At 38.9% G+C, this 13,678-nt stretch overlaps 1 protein-coding gene across 1 annotated transcript in view; it reads left to right on the top strand.

Annotated features, from left to right (window-relative positions):
• The window catches only part of scaper.L (S-phase cyclin A-associated protein in the ER L homeolog), a gene marked incomplete at its 5' end in the record, with an annotated part of 87,154 nt that overhangs the window by 32,450 nt on the left and 41,026 nt on the right, over positions 1–13,678 (top strand). Inside the window, 1 exon segment of the mRNA NM_001095860.1 lies at positions 2,403–2,668. Within this exon segment, the coding sequence (NP_001089329.1) occupies positions 2,403–2,668 (266 nt within the window).

Here is a 13,678-nt window from a genome sequence, read left to right as displayed (position 1 = left end):
TGTAGGGTTGCCACCTGGCCAGTATTTTACCGGCCTGGACGATAAAAAATGATGCTTGATGCCAATGTTATTAATAGGAAAAAATGGCAAAACTATAGGAAGGCCGGTATTTTTTTCCAGAAAAGGTGGCAACCCTAACTGAGTGCTGCACTATTTGATTTTTTCTCAATTCTTTTATTTAGGAAGTTTAATACATTACAGACAGGATTTTATATTACATGTGCAAGTTGCTAATTTGTATTACAAAAATTTAAACTTTTTCATAGTTACTTACTTTAGTAAAAATCTTCTAAATCTGTGCTCCCTGTGTTTGTGAATTGTGAATATGAATTGTGAAAAATACAGAAAGCACACCAAATAAATACTAAATAGGTTAGCACTAACCTATTAAGTAATTTTCTTGGATAAACTGTGTTCCATGGCCCAAAATGTCTGGAACCTCTGGCATGACATGACGTGTGTGACACGTATTTTAATTTTTAATATTTAATTCCAGAATATCCACTAATTGTTGTGGTGTAATACGAGGAATATACTTTTGCCACTTCTCATGCAACAGTCCTCCAACCATCTTGGGGTTGGGTCAAGGTTTTTATTCCCAAACTAAGCCTCCTTAGTATGCTATTCTTAAGGGTTTGATGTTACTTATGAACTCTCCTCTAATATACACCTTGAGGACACTCCAGGTTACACCTAATAGGAGCTTGTCATGGTTGTTGCCAATACTGATCAGAATAATTTATGGGCTTAAACGCCATCATGCGCTGATTAAGTCAAACACAAGTCCATTGATAATTGTTAGGCCATTGTGTGCCAAGGACAGCTGTAGTATCTTGCACTCCTGATCGTAGCTCACAAAAAATGCATCCTAACCCTGCAGGCCACCCCCACTGTTACATATTTTGAGGTCTGCATAGTAAAACTCTCTAAACAATATCAGATAGTTTGGACTGGATTTTGGGCAATTACCTCCTTTATGTTTTATGGTTTTTATTCTTAAACTATATAGCACTTGCCATGTTTTGCAGTAATTCACATAAATTATACATCAACAAGTCATGTAAACTAATGCTGCCACATTTAATGGTAGTTTTTTTCCCTGAAATTACACCTGAGGCCGCTATGTTTCAGAAATAATTTAAGGAGCATTGCAAATGCCCTTTTTGTTAACTATTTTCTTCTTTGCTCAATGACAAATGCAAAGAGCATACTGATTTTTGATTACATTCTTATTATGTTCCCTGGGTTTTTCATGTTCACAGTAAAATAATTGTAGATAAAACCTCAAAAAAAGAGCAAATACAATAAAGGTTTTAAAATTCCAATGTCGTAAACATACTAAGAGTTATTCCTAAGATGAAATTCCCCTTAAGTGATCTTAAGAACAAGTCTCAGTAACCAGATTGTCTGTCTTGAATTCAGTTTAAAGCCATTTGCTGTCCCCAGATAGTTCAGAGTTAATCATATTAGTAGTAAGTTCACTATGTAGCAGTCGTTTACATTTTCTAATTAGGTAGCCTTGGAGAACAGAGGGGCCAGTTCATCTGGCTGTTATTTGAAAACAGTTTGGGTATTTTCTCCTGTTGTGAACTGATGACTGCAGGGCCACTCTGGCTGGACATACTATTTCATTTGGTTGCTTGGACTCAATAACCTGATAAATTGTCCTGTAATGGTTTCTGTTGTAGTTATTTCTTTTTGTTTCCAATATTGGGCAGTGTAGTATATGAGGACTGTCCAACAGCCCGTGTGCTAAATTTGTCACTTCAACAGATTTTTTTATGACCCACCAAATTCCTCTTGGTTTTCTTGGTATGCTACCCTCCGTTTTATTTATTGCTGCCCTGAAACTTGATATGTCATTTAATGAGTTGTGGTATTGGTTACTTTTACTGTTTTATATCTCAAACCACTTGTTATAAGAGCTCTGCTGTAAATTACCACATTAAATATTTTCTGCAGGCATGGGACCTCTTATCTGGCTACTTTAAAGGTTCAAATTATGGGAAGACTGTCTCCCATAGAGTCTATTTTGAGCAAGTAACTGTACACGTTTTTCAGTGTTTTTCTTTGTAATAATATACCGTACATATTATTTATGGAAACTAAGCTATACAAATCCTTATAGATAGCTATAGACTTGCGGTATGGTGATCCAAATTACAGAAAAAAACTCTTTATTTGGGGAAACCTGAGTTCCTGAGCATTCTGGATAAAAGATCCCATACCTTTACTGGTTTGATCCAGATTCCTGTTGGATTGAAACTGACATAAATCCCTGAGCAGAGCCTTTCATCATATAACTGTCATTATTTTTCAGAGTTAACATTGCACCCCATAATTTCTATTGTAGTATTATTCAGCATAAAATATAGGGATCACTAATATGTTATTGTTTTTAGATCGAATGGATGCTGAAGGCTGGGAAACAGTACAGCGTGGGAGGCCAATTCGATCAAAATCTGCAGCAATGGCAAACAAGCCTTCTACTCCTGCAGCCATGGAAAACAGGGCAAAAGATGATAGTGATAAGGAGAATGTATGTTCCAAATCCCCAGAAGAGATTCCAGATGTGATCCAGAAATCGGAGCTCCCGCCAGTGCTTTTGGAACCTCCATCTAAGGAGTTGCTATGCCCATGTGAAATTCCTTTGGCTGAAATAACTCAGGTTAGCTACCTCATGTCTTACACATAATCATTGTGCAATTGTAGATTGTAGACATTGTTTGAAAGGCAACAAATCTTTTAGAATACACTTATTTCCATCACTATGATGTATGATTTTGTCTCTAATTTCTTTTGGTCATTTTCTAGGAATATCACAGGCCTGGTGGGCAGTATCTCCAATCATCCAGCATCGACACTGATTAACCAGTTAGCTGCTTGTGTGTAACAAAGGGTATATCGGAGGGTATAGCCGTTGTAGGGATGGGCGAATTTGACCCGTTTCGTTTGGCCAAAAATTCGCCACCGGCAAAATGTCGCTGATGGGCATTAAAGTCTATGGGCGTCAAGAAAATTATTTTTTTTTTTGATGCACAACGCCATACAAGTCTATGGGTGTCATTTTTGCAGCGAAAAAATTCGCCCATCCCTAATCAGTAGCATTAATTTAAAGTTCACCTACCACCTGAAAATTGAATGCAAAAAAAATCCCCTCCCATGTGCTTCCCCCCCACCACATTAGTAGGGACCTGGAGCACCATGGCCAGCCGCACCAGAATTTCTGTCCTGATCTGCAGGAAGAGCACACATTCACAAAATTTCTATTGTTTCCCCTGTCCAGAGTGTGAGCTCTGTTAGCCCTATACATGTCCAGAGGGAGAATCCATTTTCAGGTGATAGGAGCACATTATTCCTCATGAGCTGGGCCCTCATTACATATTGTAATAACAAAATATTGTTTTTATGTCCCCCATATGTGTAGTGCTATGATACATGTTAGTTAGTGCATTATAAATGAATGGTATTATTAATTAAACATAAGCATGGCAATTGTATTGTTATGCTTCTGAGACCTGTAGAGCTTGATATAAGTAACATAAATATATAACCGTGATGGAACTAAAATTCTGGCTTAGGCTTATGTCACACAATGCTGAGCCTATATTTCTCTCTGTTTGTACCTTCACTGACAGGCATGGTGTCAGCCTGTTCGCAACTCTGGAGCAAAAAGTGCTAAACTATGCATTTTCTTGCTAAAATCCGCCCTGTGTGTGGCTGAACACAGACTGCTGCCATGCCTGTCAGTGTATCCGCTTCTCTTCGCCTACTAGAAAACTCAGAAGGAAAGAAGGCAAGGTGCAGCCTTGTGCGAAATTAGCCTTACTGCCACAGATTGGCTAGGACTTTATTAAGTCATATATGCATACATAGAATATATGTACATACCAAAGTTGTATTTTTAAGGTTATGACTGATTCCTGTGTGAGATCACCTTTGTAGGATAGCAGAGTGGAGCAGAATCTGTAAATTGCATTTGAAATGTGGTCAATTTAACAAACTATTTGGTAAATTTGGCATTAACATAAATTTGTGGCATTACTTTTCACATCTATGGTTGCTACTAGAAGGTACATTTAACAGGAGTCCAGAAGATGGCACTAAAGCAGAAGCAGAAGTAGAAATCAGCCGTCATTAAATTGGATATTGCCAAATATTTAACACATTATGACTAGTATCAAGAAGTTTCCTTAAGTTAACCATTAACCCAAAAATATCCCGTGGACACGGTCTATTATAATCGTTCTTTTCTCCTACTGCTAATTAACACATAAATGCTGCCATAGACCCAAGCATGGACTGCAGAGTAATTTCTCTTTTGCACAACAGGGTTTCAACAACTGAAATTTTTTTTGTTTTATAATACAGCAAATTCGCATCTTCTAAGGTGAATTCTCTTAAAGTTACATTCTATATAGTCTTCTATTTTATTAAATAAGTCAACGTTTCTTATCACAATAGTCTCCTGAAAGTATGAATGCTAATTACAGCTACCATGCCTCCTTACAATAAGAAAGAAAACAATGGTAACTCAGCTGCAACAATCCTTTATCTATTATTTGTTAAATAGCACTATTGGCTCATGGCGAATAAGAACACATGGAATACAGAATTGTGGAAGAGGTGTTTTCTGGAAAGACATACAATACCACCCAGTGCAGGAACCTTTTGAACATGCAAAATAAATGATGTTCACTTACAGGGTGTTATCTGTGCTGCAGTATTTTGGTGCGGTTCACTAATCGTTTGTTTGCCAGGGTCTGGGGTTAGCATCAAAGCTACTACAAAATATTTATCTGTAGTTCACCAGAAGCAGCTTCTCTCCTTTCTTGCTTACGCTGTTTGTGCCACAAGAAGGTTTTATTGGACATGCAAGATTGGTACCAACAGGAAAGACAGAAAAAAGTCCACAGCGCTCAGTCTGACCCACGCTGTGGCTTTGACCAGCTGCTAGAAACACCCTTATGCCAGCGCTTGGTCTAACCCACAATCTGGAGTTGACCAGCTGCTATAAACAATAAAAAGCCAATATTTGTACACAAAGAGGAGGAGAAAAATTGCCAGTGCACAGTTTGCCTTTAAAAATAATTATTTAAAAAAAATGGTGTAAAAAAAATATGTAAGCTCATGTGCCAAGTCAAGGGCCCAAAGGTAAACTGTGCACTGGCAATTTTTCTCCTTCTCTTTGGAACCAACAGGACCTGGGGGAATTTATAAATCAGTTTTGGCGTAAAGGTGGCCATACACGGGCAGATAAAGCTGCCGATATCGGTCGTTTGACAGCTTATCTGCCCGTGTATGGGGGCTTCCGACGGGTCTTCCCGATCGATATCTGGCCACGATATCGATCGGGAAGGTTGGATTTTTATCCGACCGACCCGTCGGAGCCCCTTTGGCGCATCGCAATTCGATCGTTCGGCCATACGGCCGAACGTTCGAATTACCCCCGATATAGCCATGCCGTTAGTGGCATAAAGGGGAAAGACCCGCTCGTTTGGCAATGTCGCCAAACGAGCGGGTCTTTGAGTCTATGGCCAGCTTAAGTGAGACACACCCTGTGCCTTTGGCATTTTCTTGCCTCTGGACCATCTTAGTCTCTGGCTCCTAGGTGGCTTTCCTAAGGTCACTATAACATACTGCATTTTTTCTGCCAACTGAGCAAAGCCCAGTGCTCTGCAAACCACCATATGCTGGTTTTTAAAGGGGTTGTTCACCTTTAAATTAACTTTTAGTAACCCATTGCTATACACCACAATCAAAGCTTGGCGTGCAGCTCGCCACAGACTTTCTGTCTCACCTTCTCTGTCTCCCTTTTTACTATTTGTAGGCAACCCATAGTTTCTGAATAACTATATTGGACACCCATTTCTTGTTTGGGCAAAGCAGGGCTTCACACAAGTTAGACACTTAATGCGTAATCCCACAAATCCTTATTCCCTTTCCGAACTCAAAGAACGATATCCCTTAGTGACCTGGGACTTTTTCTCATATTTACAAGTTTGGCACTATGCGCAAACAGTGACTCGCACTATTCCAGCTCAGGATTTAGACAATCCGATGGATCGCCTCTTTCGATCAGACACAATACGACCTTCCACCTCCCTTTTGTATAAAATCTTAAAAGCACCATTGTCCGACAGGGACTTTGACAGAGGTATAGGGAAATGGCTGCATCAAATTCCATATCTTACACGAGACAAACTATTTACCTTACACGTTAAATCACTATCATTTCTAAATTCAAGCCACTTCCATGTCATGTTATTAAACATACTGCACAGGGAGATACTTCTCTCCCGATATATGGAAAAAGGTGGGTTGGTCCGATTCGGATAACTGTCCAAAGTGCCAGGCCTTGAAAGCTGACATTTATCATTGTTTATGGTCTTGTCCGTTGATCAAACAGTTTTGGAATGCAGTCACTGACAATTGTAAACTCACACTACATATTCATATATAATACACAAAAGCCATGAATATCCTGTAAATTATATCCTTATAAACGGTGAGTTCTGATGTCATCAGTTATAAACAGTGAGTTCTGATGTCATTTCTGTCATGACTTGTGTATTATAATAAATAAAGTACCCCCAGTTGTAAAATATGAGGATATTAGAAGTTACCTTGGAGTTCCATGACCTGTATAAAAACACTCGGCCTTCGGCCTCATGTTTTAATATGGTCATGAGACTCCTCCGTGACTTATAATATCCTTATATTTTACAAGAGGGGGTACTTTATTCACTATATATCTTACACCTACATGGGCAATCTTTGGAGACACAGCGAAAATACCAAAAGTCGACAAGAAATTAGCAAACATTGTCTCGGCGGTCGGTAGAAAAGCTATACTACAGTGCTGGATATCGAATTTGCCTCCTTCACTTGAAGTCATGTTTACTAAACTTGTGTATGCTTACCATATGGATTGGCTGGAAGCCACGCTTGATAGAGCGTGAAGGGTTATATCTTTTTTTGCCATCTGGACAAAATACATACAAACACTACCCTCTGTTAGACAAAGAGAAATTGCCTATGTGTTCAGATTCACTACTTGGTATATGTCTGAAGAATTAGCAGGGAGAAATCCTTTACTGGATACTTTAATAAGCGAGAATACCCAATTAATACGTTGATAGTCTTTCATGTGACATAATCATTGGTGAGTGATGTGAGGTTCTAGGGTGGGAGGAGGGTGGAAAGATAATCTGTTCAAGGTTCAAAGTATTGCAATGCTCAATGTACACTTCTAATCATTGGATGGTCAAAGAATCTGTAGACCTACTCCAGTTTATGTTTGTGACCCCCATTTACAATTGTATTGGCATGTTGCATTTTGTTTGTGAACATGAATCTGCTTGGTGCAAACACTAAAGACATTTATTTAAAAAAATAATAATAATTAACTTTTAGTATGGCAAATACATTGATAGTCTGATACAATTAGCAATTGGTTTTCATTATTTATGTTTTCTGGGTTCTAGCAATTTAGCTTTTTGTTCAGCAGCTCTCCATTTTGAAATTTCAGCAGAAATCTGGTTGCTAGGGTCTTGTACTCTTTAGCAACCAGGCAGTGCTTTGAATGGCAACCCAATATATGAATTGGAGAGGGACTAAATAGAAACCTCCAGTGACCCCCATTTGAAAGTTGGAAAGGTGTAGAAGAGGAAGGCAAATTATTCAAAAGCTATAACAAAAAAAAAACAAAAAACAATGAGGACCAATTTGAAAGTTGCTAGGAATAGGACATTCTATAACATACTAAAAGTTAACTTAAAGGTCACCCCGCCTTTAAACACTGCCCTCTATGCACACTTGACACACTTGTTATGTCGGTGGAGAAAACAATGCATCACTTAATGCACACGCAGCATTTTGTCCACTGATGTCATCCAGCAGAAAACAGGCATTCAAAATGCCCATCTGCCTGTCATCAATCCTGTTCTCTTCTGTAGGGCAGTTGTGGTCAAAATAATTTATATTGGTCTCCCAGACCTTATCTGTAAATCTTTTTATTTCCTTTCATTACATTCATAAATTATATTTTATATATGCAAGTAACTTATTTGTCTGTTTATAACACCACTATTAGTTGGGCACTTCTGGGAGGGCATTTCGTTCAGTTCTTAGCTGACTTCTATAAGCAAATATGTCAGTGACTGGAAATTCGGGAGTTGGCAACTTCAACAGTTTTGCGCAAAAGAACTCCCAGCTGGAGAACAGCAGCAGTGGAAATTTCTTATTTGAATGATGGATGCATGATGTGGAGCCAAAACTGTGTTCGGTTTTAATTTGGCAGCAGATTGCTAAAGAATAAACTGATACAGAGCAAGCAATCAATTTTGCTGACATTGGCGGTAGAGAAGGATTACAGCCATACATACAGTGTGCAATGGAGGTAGTGACTAGAGAGAGGGACAGACAATTACTGTACTGATTAGAGTGAATGTTTTCATTTAGTCTTTGAGTGGCACTCTACTAACTGGGAGAAGAATTGAAACGACATAAGTCAGTGTGTTCAGTGTCAACCTAGGAAGATAACTCCTAGTCATGCTATGTACATTTAGCTCACTACACAGGTAATTTAGTGGAAGAATTCATTCAGAAATCTGGCAATATCTGTTGAAGTGGAATGTTTAGAAAATGTTTGATTAGGAATAAAGAAAATCCTGCCAAATTGTGTGTGGCATGAATGAAATTATTTTCTTATGACTGTACATTCATTGGTAAAATACTAATGACCTTCACTATACGGAATTAACTGACATATGAGCTCATATGAGCTCATTGGTTGTGAGAGGGAGATGAGGTTATATTGGCCACTCTAAAGTCTCTATTTCAGTATGCATTCTTTGGTAACTTTTCTTGTGACATTTCTTAAGCTACAGTCTGGGGACCAAAGCCAATACTCATAAGCAATTTGAGACCACATTCCCACCCTAAACGGACCATACACATCATGAAGACTTCCATATATTTTGGGCAGATTATACCAAAGTATATCTTTTGCCATGCATATTGGTTGTTTCTTCAATCAGGCTTGTTAGCTAATTCCTTCTCCCTATGCACCGTCAAACTTTTGAATTGCCACTTGTACAGTATCCATCAGTTTAGCCCATGGTGGATTCCAAAGAATATCAAACAATGTATGGCCACCTTTAGACTTTCATCCAGAAGGAATGTAGCCAGTGAATGCAGCTTTAAAATGTTGAGGTCAATGACTTACAAAAAAAGTAACTTGTCTGATAGAGGCTTACAACAACACTGACTAAAAGGGTACTCTAAATCAATTTACTCAATGATCCCTCATCTACGGAAAACTCCACAGGTCTCATACTTGTATTACACAACCATTTATTTTGGATGAATACATACATTTGCCATTCCAGGACACACAATACTTCCTAGTCTAGCATAATAAGGGAGATTGATCCAATATGGGTGAGGTGTTAGAAAATTAACAATGTATTCCAGTGAATAACCAGCACACAATAGCCAACATGCATGTAAATTTAAATGTGCATTTTACGCACATCCCCTTTATGATTTTATTATTGCTGCATTTCATTTTGTATAACTTAAATTTAAAATTTTTATGCAGTTTTTCAAGGGCCTGCTAATTACTTCTTGGAATACATTGTAACTTTTCGAATGTGCAGAGGTGCATAAAACTTAAATGATACTTAAAGCACCAGATCATTTTTTATTTGTAATTGTTTTTCTATTTTTAAAGGCTTTTGATTCAAACTTCATAAACTACTTAATGGCAACGAATTCCTAATTGATATAAGAGTTTTTCATTCTGTAGAAAGCCATATTTGGGATCTGACCCCTGTTTATTTTACTGTGTAAGAGGTAAAAATATTTTGTTCTACACACGTTATTTGATATATGCATTGTAGACGTGTGCTTTATTACTCTATTCAGCTTCAATGGCTGTGCCGATGGTTACAAAGCAGTTTATTTATATATACTGTAGTAGTATTTCCGAAGCAAACATTCAGTTATTATCATAGCAGGGTAAATGTACATTTTATGTAAAAACGGTGTTATGTCCGGTGTCAAACCTCTTAGCACTGTTTGCTGAAAGTAAAAGGCTCACTAGAAACCAAGGCCTGATCAGCTTCCAGTGCTGAACTCCTAGGAACCTGAAATGGATGTGATGTGGCCCAGACATAGCGTTCACCAACCCAACCAATCAGTCTACTGTACATTCTCAGCTTAGGTTCTGGGAAAGGGGAATGCTGTAAGAGTGCATTAGATGCTGTTCAGGGGCAGGGAAGGGCCCCTTTCTAAGTGAAGGTACTTAAAAAATTAATCATAGCGGTTTCATTCTCCTTAAAGACTACTAAGAAAAAAGGCTATAGCTTTACAATCAAGTACAAATTATGGTTTTGCTATTACAGAGGAAAAGGAAATAATTCAAAAGATGGTAATTATTTGCTTATATGAAAATTGCATTTCTGTTTTTAATTTTTCTGAATTATTCACTTCCAGACAATGGATCCTATACCTGTACCTGGACAATGACCAAAGCAATGCAGGTCTCTATAACAATATATTGTAAAAAAACAGCTCACATCTAAATAAACAATTTTTAATAAAATTATACTTTGTTAGCAGCGTGTGCTATTGGGTAATCCTAAATTAAAAAATTACCATCTTAAGTAGCCCTGGGACCATAGGAATTACGGTGCACACAAACAAACCAAGGGCACACATACATGCTAGGTCATATGAGCCAATGAATAGTCTTTCACTCCCTCACTTCTTTTTGTTACAGTTAGAGCTGCAGTATTTCTGGTCAGGTGATCTCTGAAGGAGCACAGAGCATACCACAAAATGGTAGCTCAAGGGAAAAGTTGTAAACGGGCAATATTTACCGATATCTATATTTGAAGAGATTCTTTAAGCCACTTAATATGATGATATGATAAACTATCTATTGTTAAGTATTTGTTCTAGGGGTGTTGTGTCTTTAATAACTTGTTTATCCATAGCTTTTGGTTTAGTTTTCAGTTATCACTTTTTTCCACTCCCAAATATATTTACCAAAACCCCTGAACAAAAGAAATGCTGCGTTGTCTTCAAATGCCCCTTTATCACTGAATAAAAACCTGTATAACAGTCCTTTTCAAATTAAACATGAAATCCAAATTCTTCTTTTTTTTATTAAAGCTGTTGTAAACTCATTTAAAATCTCAGCTGTCAATCAAATATTGCCTGTCCCTCCTCTATGCCTTAGGCATAGAGGTGGGCAGACAATTACTTTCATTTTACATTCAGCATCTACTAGATGTCACTGCTCTCCCCACATTCCCATTCTCTCGTTACAATTTAAAGGGGAAGGAAACCCCCTAAGTGCAAAAATCCCTGCCCCCTCCCCTGTGTTGCCCCTCCTCCCCCCTGGCCTACCTGTCCCCCCTGGGCAAATGCCCCTAACTTGTTACTCACCCCTCTGCGCAGGTCCTGTCCATGGAGTTCACAGGTGCCATCTTCTCCCAAGCGGTGGTCTTCCTGGATTAATCAGCAACTTCTGGCACATGCGCAGTAGGAGCATTTACTGGTACAGATCTACTGCGCACGTGCCGAAAGTCACAACGTTTTTTGGCGCATGCGCAGTAGATCCATACCGGTAAATGCTCCTACTGCGCATGCGCCAGAAGACCACTGGGAGAAGATGGCGCCTGTAAACTCCATGGACAGGACCTGCGCAGAGGCGTGAGTAACAAGTTTGGGGCATTTGCCCGGTGGGGACAGGTAGGTCGGGGGGAGGAGGGAGGGGGGGCAACACAGGGGAGGGGGAGGGATTTTTGCACCTGGGGGGTTTCCTTCTCCTTTAAATGTGTAAGCAGTGCATAGGGATGGACATCAGATCCCCCATTCTCGTGCATTAACACGATTTTGAGATGATGCAAGGCTTGCCTTAATAAAGGTGGCCATACACGGGCCGATAAAAGCTGCCGACAGACCGTGTCGGCAGCTTATTGGCCCGTGTATGGGGCCCCCCGACGGGCTTCACCGATCGAGATCTGCCCGAAAGTCAGCCAGATCTCGATCGGATGGGACAAAAAATCCCGTTGGATCGCGGCCGCATCTATTCGTTGATGCGGTCCCGCGATCCGACCGCCCGTTAGGGCCCACGATCGGATCAGCCCGATATTGCCCACCTCAAGGTGGGCATATCGAAGGGAGATCCGCTCATTTGGTGACATTGCCAAACGAGTGGATCTCTCAGTGTATGGGCACCTTAAGAGTGTACACAAAATGGCTCCTGCCTGCTTGCTATAATTATGAATTCCCAGACCGAGGGAGACAAGATCCAAATAATTTATGTAGTTCAATTAAAGTTTACTTTGCTTGACTAATGTGATAAACTAGGATTTGGAATCATTTTTTCAGATGACGGGTCCCCTTTAAGGCCTTCCCGAAAAGTTTATAGGATAATTTGCTAATTTATATTCTGAGAGACTAAACAGTTTTTGAACACACAGGTCTGTTTTTCATCAGTAAATACAGAAATGTGTCTGATTTGTTTGTATTTTTTTATATTACTGATTAGACAACTTGCCAAATAGAATGCTAACCACATTGTGGTTGAATTAATAACTGAAGAAATGCTGGTTTTGGATATGCTTCCATGATATTTAATGATTTTTCACAATGCACTGTATTTTGTTATATCGGAAAACATTCACAACAATACATTTACCCATTTCTTTTACAGATTAATCTGTATAATGAAATGACTACTGATTTATTCACATGGGTTTTTACAATATTATAAACATTACTACATTGACAACCAAAACTTGGAAATGGTCTACTGTCTGGATTTTCTTTAAGGAGTCTTGCAATTCATAATCACAGCTAGCATTCAGGAGCCATGTTGTGAACGCTGTTATTAAAGGGCTTGTTCGCCTTTGAGTTAACTCAGTGGTCCCCAACCAATGGCTTGTGAGCAATATGTTGTTCACCAACCCCTTGAATGTTGCTCTCAGTGGCCTCAAAGCAGGTGTTTATTTTTTTAATTCCATGCTTGAAGGCAACTTTTGGTTGCATAAAAACCAGGTGTACTGACAAACAGAGCCTCCTGTAGGCTGCCAGTCCACATAGGGGATACCAAACAGCCAGTCGTATCTTCTATTTGACACCCCCACTTTTTTCATACTTGTGTTGATCCCCAACTCTTTTTACATTTGAATGTGGCTCATTGATAAAAAAGGTTGGAGACCACTCAGAATAGAATTTTTTTTTTTTTAAATTAGCAAAAAACGGCTCCTATAACTACAGCATTCTTTCTGAAGCAAACTTATCAGTTTTGCCAGTGCAGGGCAGTATTACATTATTAGTACATTACCGTAAAACACTTTAATTTTTTGGTGTTGCTGTTCCTTTAAAGCAAAGCCCCACCTAATTATGTGTTGTTATACAATTGTGGCAACAAATAGTGTCAGTTTGCAATTATTTAAAATATTTTCTTAGATCTGTCAGTGAGTGTTGCTTACTTCCTTAATTTTAAAGGAGAAGGAAAGGTCAAAACTAAGTAAGGCTTATCAGAAAGGTCCATCTAAATATACCAGTAAACCCGCAAAGTAGTGCTGCTCTGAGTCCCCTGTCAAAAGAAACACTGCATTTCTTTCCTTCTATTGTGTACACATGGGCTTCTGTATCA

The sequence above is a fragment of the Xenopus laevis genome, chromosome 3L, assembly GCF_017654675.1.
Source record: "Xenopus laevis strain J_2021 chromosome 3L, Xenopus_laevis_v10.1, whole genome shotgun sequence".
Classification (NCBI taxonomy): Eukaryota; Metazoa; Chordata; class Amphibia; order Anura; family Pipidae; genus Xenopus; species Xenopus laevis.
The sequence above is the reverse complement of the archived record's forward strand: the minus strand, read 5'-3'. Positions and strand labels throughout refer to the sequence as shown.